The sequence below is a fragment of the Lagenorhynchus albirostris genome, chromosome 20 (assembly GCF_949774975.1).
Source record: "Lagenorhynchus albirostris chromosome 20, mLagAlb1.1, whole genome shotgun sequence".
NCBI lineage: Eukaryota > Metazoa > Chordata > Mammalia > Artiodactyla > Delphinidae > Lagenorhynchus > Lagenorhynchus albirostris.
In genome coordinates this window covers 32,759,713-32,781,288 of record NC_083114.1, presented here as the reverse complement: position 1 = coordinate 32,781,288, position 21,576 = coordinate 32,759,713, and the positions used below count along the sequence as shown (strand labels likewise).

The following is a 21,576-nucleotide window of genomic DNA, read 5'->3' as shown; positions in this document are numbered from 1 at the left end:
ATTGTATGTTGACATTTTTAAGTGAAAAATCAGTTTTTCCCCCAAATAAATATTGAAATAAGAAATATTCTCATCTCTGCCTCTGCATTCAGTCTGTTATGCTATGTTTTCTGGTGAAGTATGTAAAGGAAAAGCAGTCTCACACACATATATAGTAGGAAAAGGGAGGAATAGTTTGTCTTTTCAGATAGTTGTGGATATTCTATACCGAAGTGATAGTTTCTTAAGAGTAATCAAAATAGAATCTGAAACCTCATCAAGGAACTTTTCTATTTTTACATTAAGAGCCATTGGTCTCTCTTGCACTTTGAATCAATTGTTTACCTATGTGTGATTTTGTGACATGGTGCATTAGTCATTTGGAAAATAATGGTTCACTGAATTACGCGGCTCTTCCAAGTATTGATGCATTTCATTATACAATATTAAAGTATCCACATTTGTTAATATCACTAATCTCTTCAGAAAAATCTTAAGGTTGGGAAGTTATCAAGTTCATTGTAGTGGACACACATATTCTAAAATAAAAGGTTTTGGGATTTCACTGGCAGTCCAATGCAGGGCATGTGAGTTTGATCCCTGGTGGGGGAACTAAGATCCCATATGCCACATGTTACTACGGCCTAAATAAATAAATAAATAAATAAGAGGTCTTAAGCAGCAGTTAGAAATTTATCACTGGCAACAAATACTGTCAGTTGTTTCTCTTGAAATGAAAAACTCACTTTGTTTATTTTGAAGAAAATGTACACTAAATGGCCAAGTCATCTTCTTCTTGTTTTTTTTTTTGGCTACGCCATGTTGCTTGCAAGATCTCAGTTTCCCGACCAAGGGACATGGCAGTGAAAGGCCAGAATCCTAACCACTAGGCCATCAGGGAACTCCCTGCCCAAGTCTTATTAACCCATTTTATCAGTCTTTCAAGTAAAAATGATGGTCTGTGAAAATTGTGGCTACTTCATTTCATAACTCACACAATCACAAGTGCTTTTCCTCTATACAGCCCTAGTATGTAACAGAAGTCTATTATTCATGCTTCTCTTCTTGTCTTACAGAATGTTAAAAAGACACGTATTCATGGGTGGAAGTTTAATAAAATTAATTTTTATTGCATCATCAAGGATATTATTTTTTAAATTTATTTATTTATTTATTTTTGGCTGTGTTGGGTCTTCGTTTCTGTGCGAGGGCTTTCTCCAGTTGTGGCAAGCGGGGGCCACTCTTTATCGCGGTGCATGGGCCCTTCACTATCGCGGCCTCTCTTGTTGTGGGGCACAGGCTCCAGAGGCGCAGGCTCAGTAGTTGTGGCTCATGGGCCCAGTTGCTCCACGGCATGTGGGGTCCTCCCAGAGCAGGGCTCGAACCCGTATTCCCTGCATTGGCAGGCAAATTCTCAACCACTGTGCCACCAGGGAAGCCCCACCCCAGCACCACTTATTGAAGAGACTGTCTTTTCTCCACTGTATATTCTTGCCTCCTTTATCAAAGATAAGGTGACCATATGTGTGTGGGTTTATCTCTGGGCTTTCTATCCTGTCCCATTGATCTAAATTTCTGTTTCTGTGCCAGTACCATACTGTCTTGATTACTGTAGCTTTGTAGTATAGTCTGAAATCAGGGAGCCTGATTCCTCCAGCTCCGTTTTTCTTTCTCAAGATTGCTTTGGCTATTCGGGGTCTTTTGTGTTGCCATACAAATTGTGAAATTTTTTGTTCTAGTTCTGTGAAAAATGCCAGTGGTAGTTTGATAGGGATTGCACTGAATCTGTAGATTACTTTGAGTAGTAGAGTCATTTTCACAATGTTGATTCTTCCAATCCAAGAACATGGTATATCTCTCCATCTATTTGTATCATCTTTAATTTATTTCATCAGTGTCTTATAATTTTCTGCATACAGATCTTTTGTCTCCTTAGGTAGGTTTATTCCTAGATATTTTATTCTTTTTGTTGCAGTAGTAAATGGGAGTGTTTTCTTAATTTCACTTTCAGATTTTTCATCATTAGTGTATAAAAATGCCAGAGATTTCTGTGCATTAATTTTTTATCCTGCTACTTTACCAAATTCATTGATTAGCTCTAGTAGTTTTCTGGTGGCATCTTTAGGATTCTGTATGTATAGTATCATGTCATCTGCAAACAGTGACAGCTTTACTTCTTTTCCGAATTGGATTCCTTTTATTTCTTTTTCTTCTCTGATTGCTGTGGCTAGAACGTCCAAAAGTATGTTGAATAATAGTGGTGAGAGTGGGCAAACTTGTCTTGTTCCTGATCTTAGTGGAAATGGTTTCAGTTTTTCACCATTGAGGATGATGTTGGCTGCGGGTTTGTCATATATGGCCTTTATTATGTTGAGGAAAGTTCCCTCTATGCCTACTTTCTGCAGAGTTTTTATCATAAATGGGTGTTGAATTTTGTCGGAAGCCTTCTCTACATCTATTGAGATGCTCATATGGTTTTTCTCCTTCAATTTGTTAATATGGTGTATCACATTGATTGATTTGTGTATATTGAAGAATCCTTGCATTCCTGGGATAAACCCCACTTGATCATGGTGTATGATCCTTTTAATGTGCGGTTGGATTCTGTTGGCTAGTATTTTGTTGAGGATTTTTGCATCTGTGTTCATCAGTGATATTGGCCTGTAGTTTTCTTTCTTTGTGACATCTTTGTCTGGTTTTGGTATCAGAGTGATGGTGGCCTTGTAGAATGAGTTTAGGAGGGTTCCTCCCTCTGCTATATTTTGGAAGAGTTTGAGAAGGATAGGTGTTAGCTCTTCTCTGAATGTTTGATAGAATTTGCCTGTGAAGCCATCTGGTCCTGGGCTTTTGTTTGTTGGAAGATTTTTAATCACAGTTTCAATTTCAGTGCTTGTGATTGGTCTGTTCATATTTTCTATTTCTTCCTGGTTCAGTCTCGGCAGGTTATGCTTTTCTAAGAATTTGTCCATTTCTTCCAGGTTGCCCATTTTATTGGCATAGAGTTGCTTGTAGTAATCTCTCATGATCATTTGTATTTCTGCAGTGTCAGTTGTTACTTCTCCTTTTTCATTTCTAATTCTATTGATTTGAGTGTTCTCCCTTTTTTTCTTGATGAGTCTGGCTAATGGTTTATCAATTTTGTTTACCTTCTTAAAGAACCAGCTTTTAGTTTTATTGATCTTTGCTATCGTTTCCTTCATTTCTTTTTCATTTATTTCTGATCTGATCTTTATGATTTCTTTCCTTCTGTTAACTTTGGGGTTTTTTTGTTCTTCTTTCTCTAATTGCTTTAGATGCAAGGTTAGGTTTTTTATTTGAGCTGTTTCCTGTTTTTTAAGGTAGGACTGTATTGCTATAAACTTCCCTGTGAGAACTGCTCTTGCTGCATCCTATAGGTTTTGGGTCATCATATCTCCATTGTCATTTGTTTCTAGGTATTTTTTGATTTCCTCAGTGATCACTTCGTTATTAAGTAGTGTATTGTTTAGCCTCCATGTGTTTGTATTTTCTACAGATCTTTTCCTGTAATTGATATCTAGTCTCATAGCGTTGTGGTCGCAAAAGATCCTTGATACGATTTCAATTTTCTTAAATTTACCAAGGCTAGATTTGTGACCCAAGATATGATCTCTCCTGGAGAATGTTCCATGAGCACTAGAGAAAAATGTATATTCTGTTGTTTTTGGATGGAATGTCCTATAAATATCAATTAAGTCCATCTTGTTTAATGTATCATTTAATGCTTTTGTTTCCTTATTTATTTTCATTTGGGATGATCTGTCTATTGGTGAAAGTGGGGTGTTAAAGTCGCCTACTATGATTGTGTTACCATCAATTTCCCCTTTTATGGCTGTTAGTATTTGCCTTATGTATTGAGATGGGGAGCGCAGAGTCTTAACCACTGGACCACCAGGGAAGTCCCCTAAGCCCTTCTTGATTTAGTTAATTAACATTGAGCTTGACCTCTCTAGCTTTGTTCTAGTGCTTGTGTACTCTTGCCAAATAAAAAAGGAAAACTTAATTTATCCAAAAATTTTTATATGACTTATTTTTGTCTTGAGGCCAGGGGATTTGATAAATATAGCATGGAGTGAGAGAGTATGTGAGTATATCCTTTTGGGGTTTTTTTGGCCGTGCCACGCGGCTTGTGGGATCTTAGCTCCCTGACCAGGGATAGAACCTGGACCCCTAGCAGTGGAAGTGGGGAGTCCTAACCACTGGACTGCCAGGGAATTCCCAAATATCCTTTTTTAAAAGTATTTTTTTTCATATTTTTATTACTTCTTGATCTTAAGTTACAGTATGTGTGTGATTTATGTATTTTCTTATGTCTGGATTTACTGTTCTTGTGTTATGCTTGCCTTCTAAGAAATAATGTTTCAAAGTTTGTGTGTGCTTCTTTAGGTTTATTCATTTGAAATAATGTTCTTATTATCCTTTTCTTTTGATAGTTCAGAGAAGATAGTGAACAACATGCAGCTTTTATTCCACTGAACCAAAGTTCATTGACTTATGTTATCAAGAGAGCCATTAGAAAGATAACGACATACTCTTGAAATAAATGTAGTGTGATCTCTGATGTGATTACAGGAAATTTGCCACAGTATTTGTAAAGGATGATGAAATATGGGACGTTTTGTTTTTTTAATTTGTTCAAATGAAAATCAGAGCATCTACTTAAAAGAATATGGCCAAATGAATGAATTATGAAGAAGCTGGTCCTAACCTAAATTGTTGGTTCTGGTTTTGGCACATAGTTTTCATTCTCTTAAGTTTAAAGACAGAGACGGAGACAGACAAATGCAGAAGAGGGGTGGAAGGGGTAAAGGGAAAGACAGGGAAAGCCAGATAGAACTAAACTGTAAGAAAACCTTTATTAAATCATAGAATTTTAAACCTGTATCTTTATTATAGTTTGATATTTCTCAGTTTTTACCGTCAAGGACCTTCACCCTCTCACACATCACATGTTCCGAATGAGTTTGCCATATTTATCAAGTACCAGTTTTTTCCATTTTTGTTAATCAGTCATTACTTTCAATCAGTATTAGATAATCTGTGCTACATGTTGTTGCATATATCGATAGTTCATTCCTTTTTTTATTACTGAGTAGTATGCGGTTGTCTAGATGTACCACAATTTGTTTATCCATTCACCTATTTTATATATATATATATATATATATATGTACACACACACACACACACACACACACATATATATATATATATATATATATATATATATATATATAGGCTGCGTTGGGTCTTCGTTGCTCCACACGGGCTTTCTCTAGTTGCAGTGAGCGGGGCCTACTCTTCGTTGCTGTGTGCGGGCTTCTCACTGTGGTGGCTTCTCTTGTGGAGCACAGGCTCTAGGTGCACGAGCTTCAGTAGTTGTGGCACACGGGCTCAGTATTTGTGGCTTGCGGGCTCTAGAGCACAGGCTTAGTAGCTGTGGTGCACGGGCTTAGCTGCTCCACGGCATGTGGGATCTTCCTGGACCAGGGCTCGAACCCGTGTCCCCTGCATTGACAGGCGGATTCTTAACCACTGCACCACCAGGGAAGCCCTCCATTCACCTATTGATGGGCATTTGGATTGTCTACAGCTTTTGGCTATTACAAATAAAGCTGTGATGTAAAGCTTTTCTTTACAGAAGTCCACTAATAAATGTAGAAGGAATGGGGACTTCCCTGGTGGTACAGTGGTTGAGACTCCACGCTCCCAATGCATGGGGGCCTGGGTTTGATCCCTGGTCAGGGAACTAGATCCCACATGCATGCTGCAACTAAAAGATCCTGCATGCCACAACTAAGACCCAGTGCAGCCAAATAAACAAATACATATATTTTTTTAAATGTAGAAGGAATGATAGAACTTGAAAATCTCATTTGGTAACCATCATAATAGTTGATTCAGCCAAGAAACATCAATAAATGTTACAACTAGTAGGTAAAACTTTGAGGAACAGCTATATTACTTTCCTAGAGGTGCTGTAACAAATTAGCACAAATTGGGTGGCTTAAAACCACAGGAATTTATTCTCTCATGGTTCTGGAGGCCAGAAGTCTGAAATCCAGGTGTCAGCAGGGTTGATTCCTTTTTGGAGGTTCTGAGGGAGAATCTGTTCCATGCTCTCCCCTAGCTTCTGGTGGCTGGCAGCAATCCTTGTCATTTCTTGGCTTGTAGATGCATCACCCAGTCTCCACTGTCTTTATATTGCCTCCTCTGTGTCTTCTCCCCTGCTCTTCTCTCTCTTTTTTTTTTTTGGTACGTGGGCCTCTCACTGCTGCGGCCTCTCCCGCCGCGGAGCACAGGCTCCGGACGCACAGGCCCAGCGGCCACGGCCCACGGGCCCAGCCGCTCCGTGGCACGTGGGATCCTCCCGGACCGGGGCACGAACCCGCATCCCCCGCATCGGCAGGCGGACTCCCAACTACTGCGCCACCAGGGAAGCCCCCTTGCTCTTCTCTTTTAAGGACACTTGTCTTTGGACTTAGGGCCCACTCTAATCCAGGGTGATCTCTTCTTAAGATCTTTAACCTAATTACATCTGCAAAGATCCTTTTCCCAAATAAGGTCACATTCAGAGGTTGTGGGTGAGCATATCTTTTATTGAAGTTGGGGGGGCACCACTCAACCCACTCCAAGGATATTTATGTCGTCTCAGATAATCTCCTCATGCATACTTATTCATTACAAAAGGAAAAGGATTATAGGGGGAAACCTGGTAGACAGCACCTTAATCGAGTGATCAAGAGTATCATCACTTTTAACGGGACAAATTGAAATTGTATACTGCCTGCAGGGAGAAGATCATATTTAATACTTCTGTGATATTCCTGCCAAAAATGTGTAATCTGATTACAAACAGGAGGAAATATGAAACAAACCCAAACTGTGAGACATTCTTGAAATGACTGGCCAAGTACTAAAAAGCATCAAGGAAACACTGAGGAATTGTTCCAGATTGGAAGAGAATAAAGATAAATAAAGATACATGATAAGTAAATATAACAAGGGATCCTGAATTTTATTCTTTTACTATAAAAAATATTGTTAGGATAGTTGATGTAATTTGCATGAGATATATGGATTAGATGGTTGTATGGTATTAATGTTAATTTCCTGATTTTCATGGTGTATTGTAGGAATTAGATACTATAATAATATTTGGGAGTGACGGTATATTTTGTTGCTTATTTAGTTTGCTTTCTGTTGGTTCAAGAAAAAAATTCTTTGGATTATTCCTAGGGAAAAAAAAAAAAAGTAAACCTGAAGAAGCAGGTCTCAGATCAGAAACCTTGGATACCTCCAGGAATCTAGGTAGCAGTTTCACCAGAGCCCTGCTGCTGGATGCATACCAGGCTATATTTATTTGTTTCAGTACAGAGACTAAATCAGAAACTTGGCAGCAGCATTTGGAATCACCATTTGATTATAATTCCCTGTCATTTTCCAAGAGCTATCAGACTTTTGCAGTGGTCAAATTATAGACTGGAATATATCGGATCACCACCTCAGCTTATGTTTTAATGGTGACACCAATCTTTGTTATGCTTTGAGAGGTGTGATAACGCTTTTAATTTTCTGTTTTGGGAGAGAGTATCATTGGTGGTCTTGCACTTGGCCTTTTCTACCCTAATAGGCTTTCGACCAATCAATGAAGAGCTATATTGGGAAGCTATTAGTTGCTGAGGTTATTTGGGGACCAAACTAGCTGTGGCATAGGTTTGGGATTCCATTGGTTCTGAGGTGGACTGGATTGAAAGTCCTATTTAGTACCTGACCTCCATGAGCCTTATGTCTTATCAGTGGACTGTGGCTGTGTTTTGTAGCCCCAGAATTATTATCTTAGAGCCATCGTTCAGTAGTTACTCAATGTTGTGGGTATTTCTTTTTCCTTGGTGTATAGCTACATGTGAAAACGGCCACATATCACTTTGAAGAAGGTTAACAATTCTTTAAACGTGTAAGATTTTCTTTTTGTTTTTTGTTTTGTTTTCTGTGAAAGACCATTCTGCAGATCCAATTTTTCTTCTGCCCTGTTGTCAGTGAGGTAACTGTACCAGATTTTCTTTGGGTAATTAACTGTTCCTATCTGATCTCTGTCACCTCAGGTTCTCCTATCCACAGAGATCAGGGAGCCCATTTTCATTGCAGCCTCTTCCCTTAGTATTTCTTGCCTAGAGAGAAGAGTCAGTAAAATGTGTTTAAAAGATTTTAGTGTACCATATATAAAATAGACAAACAATAAGGATTTACTGTATAGCACAGGGAATATATTCAATATCTTGTAATAACCTATAATGGAAAAGAATAATAAAAAAAAAGAACATACAGGGACTTCCCTGGTGGTCCAGTGGTTAAGGCTCCGCGCTTCCAGGCTTCCTTGGTGGCGCAGTGGTTAAGAATCCACCTGCCAACGCAGGGGACACGGGTTTGAGACCTGGTCTGGGGAGATCCCACATGCCGCGGAGCAACTAAGCCAGTGCGTCACAACTACTAAGCCTGCGCTCTAGAGCCCGCGAGCCACAACTACTGAAGCCCACATGCCATAACTACTGAAGCCTGGGCGCCTGGAGCTGTGCTCTGCAACAAGAGAAGCCCTCGCAATGAGAAGCCCTCGCAATGAGAAGCCCTGGCTCGCTGCCACTAAAGAAAGCCCGCACACAGCAACGAAGACCCAACACAGCCAATCAAGCAAGCAAGCAAGCAAGCAATAAATAAACAAACAAACAAACAAATAAATAAATAAATAAAATCTATTTAGGGGAAAAAAAGAATCTGCCTGCCAATGCTGGAGACACGGGTTCAAGCCCTGGTCCAGGAAGATCTCACATGCCACGGAGCAACTAAGTCCGTGCGCCACAACTACTGAGCCCGCGCTCTAGAGCCTGTGAGCCACAACTACTGAAGCCTGTGCACCTAGAGCCTGTGCTCCACGACAAGAGAAGCCACCGCAATGAGGAGGCTGTGCACCGCAACTTAGAGTAGCCCCCTCTCGCCACAAATAGAGAATGCCCGCACACAGCAGCGAAGACCCAACGCAGCCCCCCCACCCGGCAAATAATAATAATAATAATAAAAAATTAAGGAAAAAAAGGACTCCGCGCTTCCACTGCAGGGGGCACCGGTTCAATCCCTGATGGGGGAACTAAGATGCCACATGCCGTGTGGCATGGCCAAAGCGGGGGAAAAAAAATACATAAATCACTTTTTTTTATAACAATGATTTTTTTTCAATTTATTTTATTTATTTATTTTTGGCTGCACTGGGTCTTCATTGCTGCACACAGGATTTTTCTAGTTGTGGCGAGAGGGGACTACTCTTTGTTGTGTTGTGCAGGCTTCTCATTGCAGTGGCTTCTCTTGTTGCGGAGCACGGGATCTAGGCGTGCAGGATTCAGTAGTTGTGGTTTGCGCACTCTAGAGTGCAGTCTCAGTAGTTGTGGTGCACGGGCTTAGTAGCTCCGAGGCATGTGGGATCTTCCCGGACCAGGGCACGAACCTGTGTCCCATGCATTGGCAGGCAGATCCTTAACCACTGCGCCACCAGGGAAGTCCCCTAGTCTTTGTTTTAATGACTTATGCACATTTCCTAAAGGATACTTATGTCAGAGTTCATATACTATCTGATACTGTCTTTTTAATATGCTCCTAGTTTTAAGTCATTTTTTTAAATTAAAAGATTAAAATGTAAAGTAGAAAACAAGAAAGGCTAACTAAGGAAGACAAATTAAAGAGGTAGTTTCCTTAATATATAAATTTATTGCAGTTTCAATCAGAACCTCCACAGGGTTTGTTTTTTAATTTTACAAGTTGCTTCTGAAGTTCATATGGAAAAATACTTAAGAGAATATTGAAAAAGAAGAATAATTGGCGGATACTTAAACTCCCTATTATTAAAAAGCACCATAAATAGATTAGTAGGATGAGTCCAGAAATAGATCTGAGGCAAAATGTAACATATGATAAAAGGTGACATTTCAAATGAATAGGGAAAGCATGGATTATTCAGTATTTTTAGATCATTGCGGAATTTCTTTCATAATATGTTAGTGCTTTTGACAAAAAATGTGATTTAAATATTAACATTGCTTTGAATATCCTTTTTATTTTTAGCTCTTTTTCATCTTGTTTTAGGTGCTTTTTGCAAACAGCTAAATTACTTGTATGCTGTAGGTAAATTTTATTTTCTGAATGTAGTTAAGAACCCTTGTTTCTGGGAGTTCACCTCGTTTGCATTTATTATGATAATAGATTTTTTTTTCAGGTTCTTAGCTGCAGAAAACCATGTTTTCTAGTTTGTTTGTTTTTTTAAAAAAAAAGGAAAAAAGAAAATGTTTTAGCAAGAGCTACAGTTAACCCATAAAATAATTGAAAGGACTAAAGAAACATACACCATATTCTATGCTGGGCTTTTGGAAATGACGTCTGTAACCAGACTGCAAAACTGCATGGGCTAGGGAACTGTCTGCTGTGATCTATGTTTGTAAAATTGAAGCCTTCTTCCTGCTGCTTGTTTTTCTTTTAACTTAAAAAAGGTGTGAAATATAACATAGCATGCATACATAAAAGGCCATGAAACATAAATGTACACTTTAATAAATAATCATAAAATGAATACCATCCAGTTACAAAAGAGAACATTGCCTGTACACCAGAAGCCCCTGTATGCCCTTTCTGATCTCATATTTCTGTCGTCCCCCAAGAGGCAACCACAAGCTTGACTTTGTGATTATACGTCTGTAGTGATTTACTTATTTTTCTTAATAGTTTTACCTCTTGTCTGTAAACATGATAGTTTTTTTTTTCTGAAGAAAATCATGCTGAATGTGTTCTTTTATCTCATCCTTCTTGTAAGATTCTCACCCATTATATGTAATATAGTCTGTTGTTATGTTGAAGGACATTTGAGCTGTTGCCCGTTTTTAGTCCATATGAACAGTGCTGGTATGGACATTCATATGTATTGTGTGTCATGAATTTATGCTATATACCAATGGGTAGTGAGTAGTCAAGAGTATACATATCTTCACCTTTACCATATAATGCCTAGATGTTTTCTAAAGTAGTTGTACCAGTTTATACTCCTACCAGTAGTTGATGATAGAACATGTTACTCCACATTCTTAACTCTTGTCAAACTTTAATTTATGCAGCAATCTGATAATTATGTTGTGGTATCTCATTATGGCTTTTATTTATTTATTTATCGAGTTATTTGTTTATGGCTGCGTTGGGTCTTCATTGCTGAGCACGGGCTTTTCTCTAGTTGCGGCGAGCAGGGGCTACTCTTCCTTGTGGTGCGCAGGCTTCTCATTGCGGTGGTTTCCCTTGTTGCAGAGCACGGGCTCTAGGGGCGCGGGCTTCAGTAGTTGTGGCTCGCGGGCTTCAGTAGTTGTGGCTCACGGGATTTAGAGCGCAGGCTCAGTAGTTGTGGCACACGGGTTTAGTTGCTCCGCGGCATGTGGGATCTTCCCAGACCAGGGATCGAACCCGTGTCCCCTCCATTGACAGGCAGATTCTTAACCACTGTGCCACCAGGGAAGTCCTCATTATGGCTTTTAATTTGTATTTCCGTGATGATTAAAGAAGCCAAACACCTCTGCATGCTTTTTGGCTCTTTGGATTTCCTCATTTGTAAAAGCCTGTTCAGGACCTTTATCCGTTTTTCTATTGAGTAGTCTTCTTGATTTGATTTGTTTTAGCATTTTATATATTCTGGATACCATTCTTTTGGTGTGTATATATTATAAATATATCATCTTCCATTCTGTGAGTTGTCTTTTCACTCTAGTAATCATATCTTTTGATGAACAGAAATTCTTAATTTTGATGGTAGTACAACTTCACAATCATTTTCTTATATGGCTAGTGCATTCTTTGTCTTTCGGAAATCCTTCCCCACCTTGAGATCGTAAATGTACTTTCTTGTGCATTATCTAAGCATTTTAGCTTTGCTTTTCACGTCAGGTCTTTAATGTACCTGGAATTGATTTTGTGTGTGCGTGTGTGTGTGTGTGTGTTTGGCATCAGGGACCCAAAGTTGTTGTTGTTGTTTTTTTATAATTTTATCCCGTTTCCATTTATTGACTGTCCTTTCTCCACTGTTCATATATCAAGTGTCTGAATATGCATGGATCTGTCTCTGTGCTCACTGTTGTATTTGTTCACTGGCTTACAACTTTTCCATACAGGTCTTATTAGAGATTTGTTAGCATTGTTGGCAGATATATCACACCTTTCACTGTTATTGTGAATGGGATCTTTTTTCTTTAAGTTACATTTTGTAATTTCTTGTTGCTGTTTTACAAAAATAGAATTCATATTTTATATAACTACTTATATCCAGTAGCCTTATTGAACTTTATCAATGCCAGTAATCTGTCCACAAATGTTTTCTTTAGGGCCTTTTTTTGTTTCTTTGTTTCGGCGACTCCACTTGGTGCCTCTCAGGCTGGTTGCTTTTCTTAAATACATAATGGTGATAACAACAAAAACTAATGTTTGTTGAGCACAAACTATGTGTCTGGTGCTGTTGCTGATAGTTTTACATGTGTATATGCCTGTGTGTGTGAATTTCTAGCTTCATCAATATTGGTAGCTGTTCTGGTTTCCCTTAGCATTTGTGAAGGTCATTATTTCGTATACTGCAAGCAACCCTCTGTTGTGAGTGACAGGTCACTCTGGAGGGTGGGTTCCATCTGTGGGATGGGATGGGATGGGGAGATGCACTGTAGTGTTCAAGAGATGGCTTTTCAGCATATATAATATTGGAAAAGAAAAGAACTAGTTAGCCCAAATATATTAGAGAAGGCTTGTGGCTATAAAAGTTGTGTGGCACCCGTCCATTTGGGGAGGGGGCTTATTTCTTCTACCACATCCCCTTTGAGACCCTGTTGTCCCTATCAGCTGATGCACCACTTTTCTTAAAAGAGAGGTATTATAGTTACTGGCATCTTAGGAACTTAAATGTTTCACCTTTTACCATGCAGGGAATTTAGGCACTGACCTAGCTCCTGCAGTTTTAAATGAATCTGCCAGGCTTCTACCATCCATTCCTGACTTCAGCCTTTGCCACTGCCTCTGAGTTTGAACTTTTCTGGAACTCTGTTAATGGGGAATACTGATGTACTGCCTCCTTTACTGACTGTGCTTTTTCCTTATGTTGGATTACAAATGTTGCATTCTGATTTTTCCCTCAATATAATTCCATTTGTTTAAAATTCCAGGAATTCCTCAGATTTTCTTATGACCCTTCTCTGTGTTTCATGACTGCTCTGGACTTTTTCTAATATTTATATTCTGTCCTTTCAGTAGGATTTTGGTGGGGAGAATATGTCAGTGTTTGGACTTAGTTTGCTGTCTTGAACTGTAACTTGAAGTTTAATATTACAGAATATTTCAGAATTTTAAATGATAGTGAATATAGTCAGTCAGTATAGGTTTTGGAATTAGGTATATGGGATCTTTGCCACTTAAAATACTTGAGTTATTTTGAGCAAATTTCTTAACCATTCAAAGTTTTGGTTTCCTCATCTGCAAAATGAAAATAATGGAACTAATCTTACCTATCACTTAGGTTTATTAGTATTATATGAGATAATACAATACGTGTAAAGCTCTTAGCACAGAAAGTGGTATCCAGTAAGTGCTCAATAAATGTTATTTATTAGATTATGAATATTCAACAGTTGTTTTAAAAACAAATCCAGTAGCTTTTTCTGAAAATCTTCTTGAAGTGAAATTAATAAACAGATGATAAGCTGCTAGCAGTATGGTATCAAAACTTTTAACATATCCTTGCCACTAAATGTAATTAAGACTAAAACTTATGTGGAATTAGTAAATCTGTGCTGTAACATTTTTCTCCTAGGATCAGCTTGATGGTCATAATATAATTGCATTATTTATAAAATTAATTTATTAATATGTGAATGAAGGGATTAATACAAGTCCTTCTTTAATAGCTTTCAAAATATTTTTCTTAAATATTTTCCTATGCTAATTCAAAATTTAACATGCTAATTCAGCATATGTTGGCATTTTTATTCTGCCACAGGATTAATGTATACACCTGAAAGAGTAAAATGTTTTATTTTTTATTACAGCAGAATGGCCAAAGACTATGACAGGTCTTCCCAGCACGTCAGGGACAACTGCCAGTGTGGTCATCATACGGGGCCTGAAGATGTATGTAGCTCATGTGGGTGACTCAGGGGTGGTTCTTGGAATTCAGGATGACCCAAAGGATGATTTTATCAGAGCTGTGGAGGTGACACAGGACCATAAGCCAGAACTTCCCAAGGAAAGAGAACGAATTGAAGGACTTGGTGGGAGGTAATTATTGTCCTATTTTGTCTTTCTTCTCTTGGTTCTATTTAGTCGTTTTCTGCTTTATTTACCAGATTGACCTACTCCTCCCTTTTAATGAAGTTACAGATTTTCAGTTTGCCTGATGAAGTACTTATGTATGTTCATATTTATCTTATTATTTTGAGTTGACTGTTTTATTTCTGATAATGGCTCCAAAGGGAAATAATACTTTAATATTATTATTATTAAATAATAATAATAATATAACTAATAATAATAATAATTTTGTTACTCAAGTAACAAAACATACAAGGATTTATTTAAAACCTTTTACATAAATACTGATCAGCATGCCCTTCAGAATCTGGACAGAGCAGCCCTTATAGTTCCAGAGTAGAACAATTTGATATTTATTTCTTTAGGCTGCGCTGGGTCTTAGGTCGTCTTTGTTGCGGCATGCATGCAGGATCTAGTTCCCCGATCAGGGATCGAACCTGCGCCCCTTGCACTGGGAGCTTCGAGTCCTACCCACTGGACCACCTACTCTGGGGAAGTCCCCCAGAGTAGAACAATTTGAATCTGTCTTTGGGAATAGAATTTTGTTAGAATTAGCTTTCAGTTTTTCCCTTTTATTTCTGAGTCATATATGCTGCAAACCTCTGTTTCAACTTATTGTCTCAATATGTATCGAGATAGTTTGTAAACTATGAACTGAATTTGACTTCAGCATATTTTTATGCTACAAACTAAAATGTAAGATTATTCTAAAAATCAGAGGAATGAGTAACATAAGAAAATTTAAAAATTATTCCAATACTAATTTTTAAAAATCAAGGATTAAGGCAAGTTAAACAGAGTCTGGTGTTTTCTAAATAATCATTCTAACTCAAGTCTTACAATGATATTATTACTTGCCTCCTCTTTCTTGCTTTTTTTTTTTTTTTTAAGAAGCCCCAGGTTTTTGTCGTTGTTTTTTCTTTTCGGCTGCATCGGGTCTTAGTTGCGGCATGCAGGATCTTTCATTATGGTATACAGGCTTCTCTCTATTTATGGCACGGGCTCCAGAGCGGTGGGTGGGCTCTTTAGTTTGTGGCACGTGGCCTCTCTCGTTGAGATGCGCGAGCTCAGTAGTTATGGCGTGCAGGCTTAGTTGCCCCACAGCGTGTGGGACCTTAGTTCCCTGACCAGGGATTGAACCTGTGTCCCCTGCATTGGAAGGCGGATTCTTTACCACTGGATCACCAGGGAAGTCCCTCCTCTCTTTCTTGCTTTTTTTTTTTGTGTGGTACTGGGGCCTCTCACTGTTGTGGCCTCTCCTGTTGCGGAGCACAGGCTCTGGACGCGCAGGCTCAGCGGCCATGGCTCACGGGCCCAGCCGCTCCGTGGCATGTGGGATCTTCCCGGACCGGGGCACGAACCCGTGTCCCCTGCTTCAGCAGGTGGACTCTCAACCACTGCACCACCAGGGAAGCCCTCTTTCTTGCTTTTATTAAATCAAAATGGTCTTTTTCAGAGAAATAATAAACTGAAGGAAAGAATTAACATCCTTAAACTACCAGGAGTTCAAAAGATAAGTAAGAAAAACACTAAAACTCTGCTGCCTTCAGATAGATGGATAATGGAGAGGAAGTTTGAACAAAAACAGATTCTCAAAAAAATAGTATAAACATTCGAAAAAATGTTTAACATTATTGAAATGAAATTATATTTTTTGCTGTTCGGTTAGCAATATTTTTGTTGTAATGGGTATCCTTTTGATAGGATTATATATTGGTATGACCTACACAAAATATAACACCACTAATTTTAAATGTATGTAGACTCAGTAATTTAAGGAATCTACTCTAAAGAAGAAATATGAAATGTGGACCAAAATATCTGAATGGAGCTATTGATTGCAGCTGTGTTTATTGACTGTTAATTTAGCTGAAAATAACTTGAAGGCCCAACAGCTGGAAAATGGTTAAGTACATTTAATATATATTCATAACATTGGATATGATATGAACATTAATTTTTATATGTAAATTTTTAAAAATCATGGTGTTATGAAGAATTTCAAACATAAAAGTAAAGGTAGGGGAATTCTCTGGCAGTCCAGTGGTTAGGACTCTGCACTTTCACTGCTGAGGGACTGGGTTCAATCCCTGGTTGGGGAACTAAGATCCTGCAAGCCGCGTGGCGCAGTCAAAAAAAAAAAAAAAAAAAGTAAAGGTGGAATAGTGTAATGAACTCCCATACATATGGGGAATTTTTCTTTAATATATGATTTTTTTTTCCCTGTTTCACTGAGAAATAATTGACATATATCACTCTATAAATTTAAGACATGCCACATGATGGTTTCATTTACTTATATTGTGAAATGATTACCACAATAGGTTCAGCTAACATCCATCTTCTCATATAGATACAATAAATAGAAAAGAGAGAATAAAGGAAAAAAATTCTCTTTGTGATGAGAACACTTAGGATTTATTGTCTTTAAAACTTTCCTGTATATAATATAGCAGTATTAACTATAGTCATCATGTTGTACATTATATCCATAGTACTTATTTATCTTATAACTGGAAATTTGTACCTTTTGACCACATTCCTCCAATTCCCCCTTTCCCCTACCAGGAATTTTTAATAATATAGGAGAATGCTTATTGGTCACAATAAACAGGATATAAAATTACATTGCTAACTCTTTGTCTCCATGGAGATTGTACAAATTTATACTTATATCATCAGGATACGTGGATGACCCTGACAACAGTTGATCATATCCAGTTGTAGGTTAAAAAAAGGCATCTTGGTGATGTTTTCATTTGCATTTATCTTGAGAAAAGTTGAATATCTTTTTATTTAAGAGCCATTTATACTTCCTTTTCTGTGTTTTTTTTGTTTATATTCTTTGTTCATTTTGGGGGAGAGTAGTTAGCCTTTTTTGTATTAATGTGTAGGAGCCACTTAGACATTAGAGAAATTAGACTGATATAATCGATGAGTTTCAGATGTTGTTTTCACAGTTTGTGTTTTGATTCTGCTCCTGGAATATTTTTCCATGTGGCAGTTTATTTTAATGTAGTTAAATTGATCAGTCTCTACCATTATGACTTTTGGGTTTTGTGCCATACATACATTTCCTTCACTCTGAGGTTATTAAAAAGTCTTCTATATTTTCTTCTTGTACAGCAGTTATGAATACTTTGGTCTTGGGAACCCTTTACACTCTTAAAAATTGAGGCCCTCAAAGAGCTTTTTGTTTATATGGGTTATATGTATTGATTCTACCATATTAGGAATTAAAATGGAGACATTTTCAAATATTTGTTCATTTATTGAAAAACAACAATGTTAGGCTCATTATTTGTTAATATAAAGAAAATTTTTATGAAAAAATAGCTGTTTCCCCAAAACAAACATTTGAGAGGATTGGCATTGTTTTACATTTTTTAAAAGTCTTTTTATTGTCTCGCTTAATAGGTGACTGCTAGATTCGTGTATTTGCTTCTACATTCAATCTGTTGTGATAAGGTATTTTGGTTGTAGTATCTGAAGTAAAGTCTGGTTTTACACAGATTTATAGGTGGAAAATGGAGACTATTTTAAAAGCTTTTCCATGTTTTGGGGGTATTCTTCTTTGATATTATTCTAAAATTCACGAAGAGGGAGTTTCTTAAAGGTTAATAATAGTGTGGTATCTGAAATCATATCAGTGACTTTTTTCATACTCTTTCACTGAGAGCCATAGGTGTATCAGTTACAACCAAGAGCCATTGGTTGAATAATATCTTTATCCATGCATGATTTTTTAATTAGTAGATTTTTGTTGTTTAAAGCAGTTTTAGATTCATAGCAAAATTGAGCAGAAAGTATAGAGAGTTCCTGTATACTCCCTGCCTCCTTCTACTTGCATAGTCTCTTCCACTATCAGTATCCTTCCCCAGTGGTACATTTGTTACAATTGACGACCCTACATTGACACATCATTATCACTCAAAGTCCATAGTTTACGTTAGGGTTGCTTTTGGTGTTGTGCATTCTAGGGTTTGACAAATGTGTAATGACATGTATTTACCATTATAGTTTCATACAGAATAGTTTCACTGCCCTAAAAATCTTCTGTGCTCTGCCTATTTATCCCTTCCTCCCTCCATTTTTTTTTTTTTTTTTTGTGGTACGCGGGCCTCTCACTGTTGTGGCCTCTCCCGTTGCGGAGCACAGGCTCTGGACGCGCAGGCTCAGTGGCCATGGCTCACGAGTTCCTGGACCGGGGCACGAACCCTTGTTCCCTGCATCGGCAGGCGGACTCTCAACCACTGTGCCACCAGGGAAGCCCCCTTCCTCCCTTCTTACTCCTGGCAACCACTGGTCTTTTTATTGTCTCCATAGTTTTGCCTTTTCCAAAGTGTCATATAGTTGGAATCCTATAGTGTATAACCCCCATGCATGATTTTGAAACCTAGGTATTGGTCATTTATAAAGTATTGGTTAGCTGAGTTATGTAGATCATCCAAATATTGACACATTTTATTATACAATATAGCAAATCCTGTAACTGCTCAAAAAGTCCACTGTATACACATGGTCGTAGTATTATTATGAAAATAATTTTGAGGGCTTCCCTGGTGGCGCAGTGGTTAAGAATCCTCCTGCCAATGCAGGGGACACAGGTTCAAGCCCTGATCTGGGAAGATCCCACATGCCGTGGAGCAAATAAGCCTGTGCACCACAACTACTGAGCCTGCGCTCTAGAGCCCATGTGCCACAACTACTGAAGCCCTCGTGCCTAGAGCCTGGGCTCTGCAGCAAGAGAAGCCACCGCAGTGAGAAATCTGCACACCAGAACGAAGAGTAGCCCCCGCTCGAGCACAGCAACAAAGACCCAGCACAGCCAAAAAATAAATAAATAAATAAAATTTAAAAAAAGAAAAAGAAAATAATTTTGATCTTGCAGACTCCCTGAAATGGTCTGGGGGACTCCCGGCGTCCCTGAACCATATTTTGAGAACCACCTTTCTAGTACTTGTGTGGTTTCATCATTCACATTTTAAGCAGTCCCTCTTTTAAATTTTTCTTTAATTAATTAATTAAATATGGGGTGTCCGTATTGTATCTTTGTTGCTGGGCGTGGGCTTTCTCTACTTGCAGCAATTGAGGACTACTCTTCGTTGTGGTGCACGGGCTTTTCATTGCAATGGCTTCTCTTGTTGTGGAGCATGGGCTCTAGGCACACAGGCTTCAGTAGTTGTGGCACGTGGGCTCATTAGTTGTGGCACGTGGGCTCTAGAGCGCAGGCTCAGTAGTTGTGGTGCACAGGCTTAGTTGCTCTGTGGCGCATGGGATCTTCCCGGACCAGGGATTGAACCCATGTCCGCTGCATTGGTAGGTGGATTCTTAACCACTGTGCCACCAGGGAAGTCCCATCATTTACATTTTAATCTTATAGCTCTGGAATTATAAAATTAAAGCTGAGTAGTAGGGATATGTTAATATTTTTTTCTCATTGGCCATTGGTAGCCATTCCTTACTGATTAGAAGGCTTACCAGGCATAAAACCCTTCTTCAATGGGAAGATGATCTTGAGTTTATCCTCTTCTAGCACTCTTTCTCTGGTTAAGATAAATATGGAATGTCAGCTCTGTTATAAGGCAACATTGCTTATTTTAGAATGACCCTTGAATGGAACTGCATCTGGATAGGAAAGATTTTGAATGCACCACAAATTTCTCTTGGGAAGCAGAGACCTTAGCTGCCATGTGTACATGCAGTTTGACTTGTGCAGGGACGAGCAAGTCATGGGCTGTTAAGATACTGATTCTTATGGCATACGAAGCTCACTTGTGGTGCCTAGAAATTGGCTCCTGGATTTCTGTAAGGATCACTGCTGAAGACAGCATGACTGAAGCAGCAGTGCTGGCATACTCTGTTTCCTGTCCTGTATGCTACAAAGTTAAATGAGCCTGGTTTCATGCTATAGTTTATTTGATCCTATGAGTGTGAAGGTCAGTATGTATCTGAGACCAATACTGATAGTTATGCAAATTGAGCTTTGCAATTATATATATTTGGGTCTTTTTCTGGGCTTTATTTTTTTTATTTTTATTTTTTTTGCGGTATGCAGGCCTCTCACTGCTGCGGCACCTCCCACTGAGGAGCACAGGCTCTGAACGCGCAGGCCCAGCAGCCATGGCCCATGGGCCCAGCCGCTCCGTGGCATGCAGGATCCTCCCAGAACGGGGCACGAACCCGCGTCCTCTGCATCGGCAGGCGGACTCTCAACCACTGTGCCACCAGGGAAGCCCCTGGGCTTTCTTTTTTTAATACTGTATATTCGTGCACCAGTACCATACTTATTTTATTTATTTTTATTTTAATAAATTTATTTATTTATTTTTGGCTGCGTTGTGTCTTCATTGCTGCTCGAACCCGTGTCCACTGCATTGGCAGGCGGATTCTTAACCACTGCACCACCAGGGAAGCCCATATTATTTTAAATTGAGGCTTTATTTTAATTTTTAATATTGGTAGGCCTGACTCCTCTCATTAGTCTTTAAAAAAATATTTTTCTTGACTGTTCTTTATTTTTCACTATGAATATTAAAATTATTTTTATTTTAATAACTTCTTTTAGAGTTTATTTTTTTGTCCTGTTACTTAAAATAGCATCTGGATAGTTGGACAGATGCTGTTTGCCATTTGAAAGCAGGTGTCTTTTTGCACAAATTGAACTGTTTTTTTTATTTTTAAAATAAATATTTATTTATTTATTTATTTATTGTTGGCTGTGTTGGGTCTTCATTGCTGTGTGCGGGCTTTCTCTAGTTGCGGTGAGCGGGGGCTACGCTTCGTTGCCGAGCGCAGACTTCTCATTTTGGTGGCTTCTCTTGTTGTGGAGCACGGGCTCTGGGCACGCAGGCTTCAGTAGTTGTGGCACGTGGGCTCATTAGTTGTGGCTCGTGGGCTCTAGAGCACAGGCTCAGTAGCTGTGGCACACGGGCTTAGTTGCTCCACGGCATGTGGGATCTTCCTGGACCAGGGCTTGAACCCATGTCCCCTGCATTGGCAGGCGGATTCTTAACCACTGTGCCACCAGGGAAGTCCCTCAACTGTTTTATTGTAAGTTATTTACTCCTTTCCCTCTGTCCTCACCCTGGGCAACTGGCCAGTGCTCTGTTTTTCCAGCCTTCTGTTGCTGCTCAGTCAGCCTTTTGCATATCAGGCTGATCCTTTGTGTATGCCATTAGTCATGCAGGACAACAGCAGGAAGTGCAATAAAAG

The 21,576-nt window shown here is 38.8% G+C and overlaps 1 protein-coding gene across 2 annotated transcripts in view; it reads left to right on the top strand.

Annotated features, from left to right (window-relative positions):
• Nucleotides 1-21,576, top strand: part of PPM1D (protein phosphatase, Mg2+/Mn2+ dependent 1D) — a 52,923-nt gene that overhangs the window by 3,055 nt on the left and 28,292 nt on the right. Inside the window, exon 2 of one of the 2 annotated variants that reach the window (XM_060133271.1) lies at nt 14,103-14,328. In XM_060133271.1, coding sequence (XP_059989254.1) covers nt 14,103-14,328 — 226 coding nt within the window. Of the gene's footprint in view, nt 1-14,099; nt 14,329-21,576 lie in introns of both variants that reach the window. The other variant, XM_060133270.1, reaches the window with a different exon arrangement.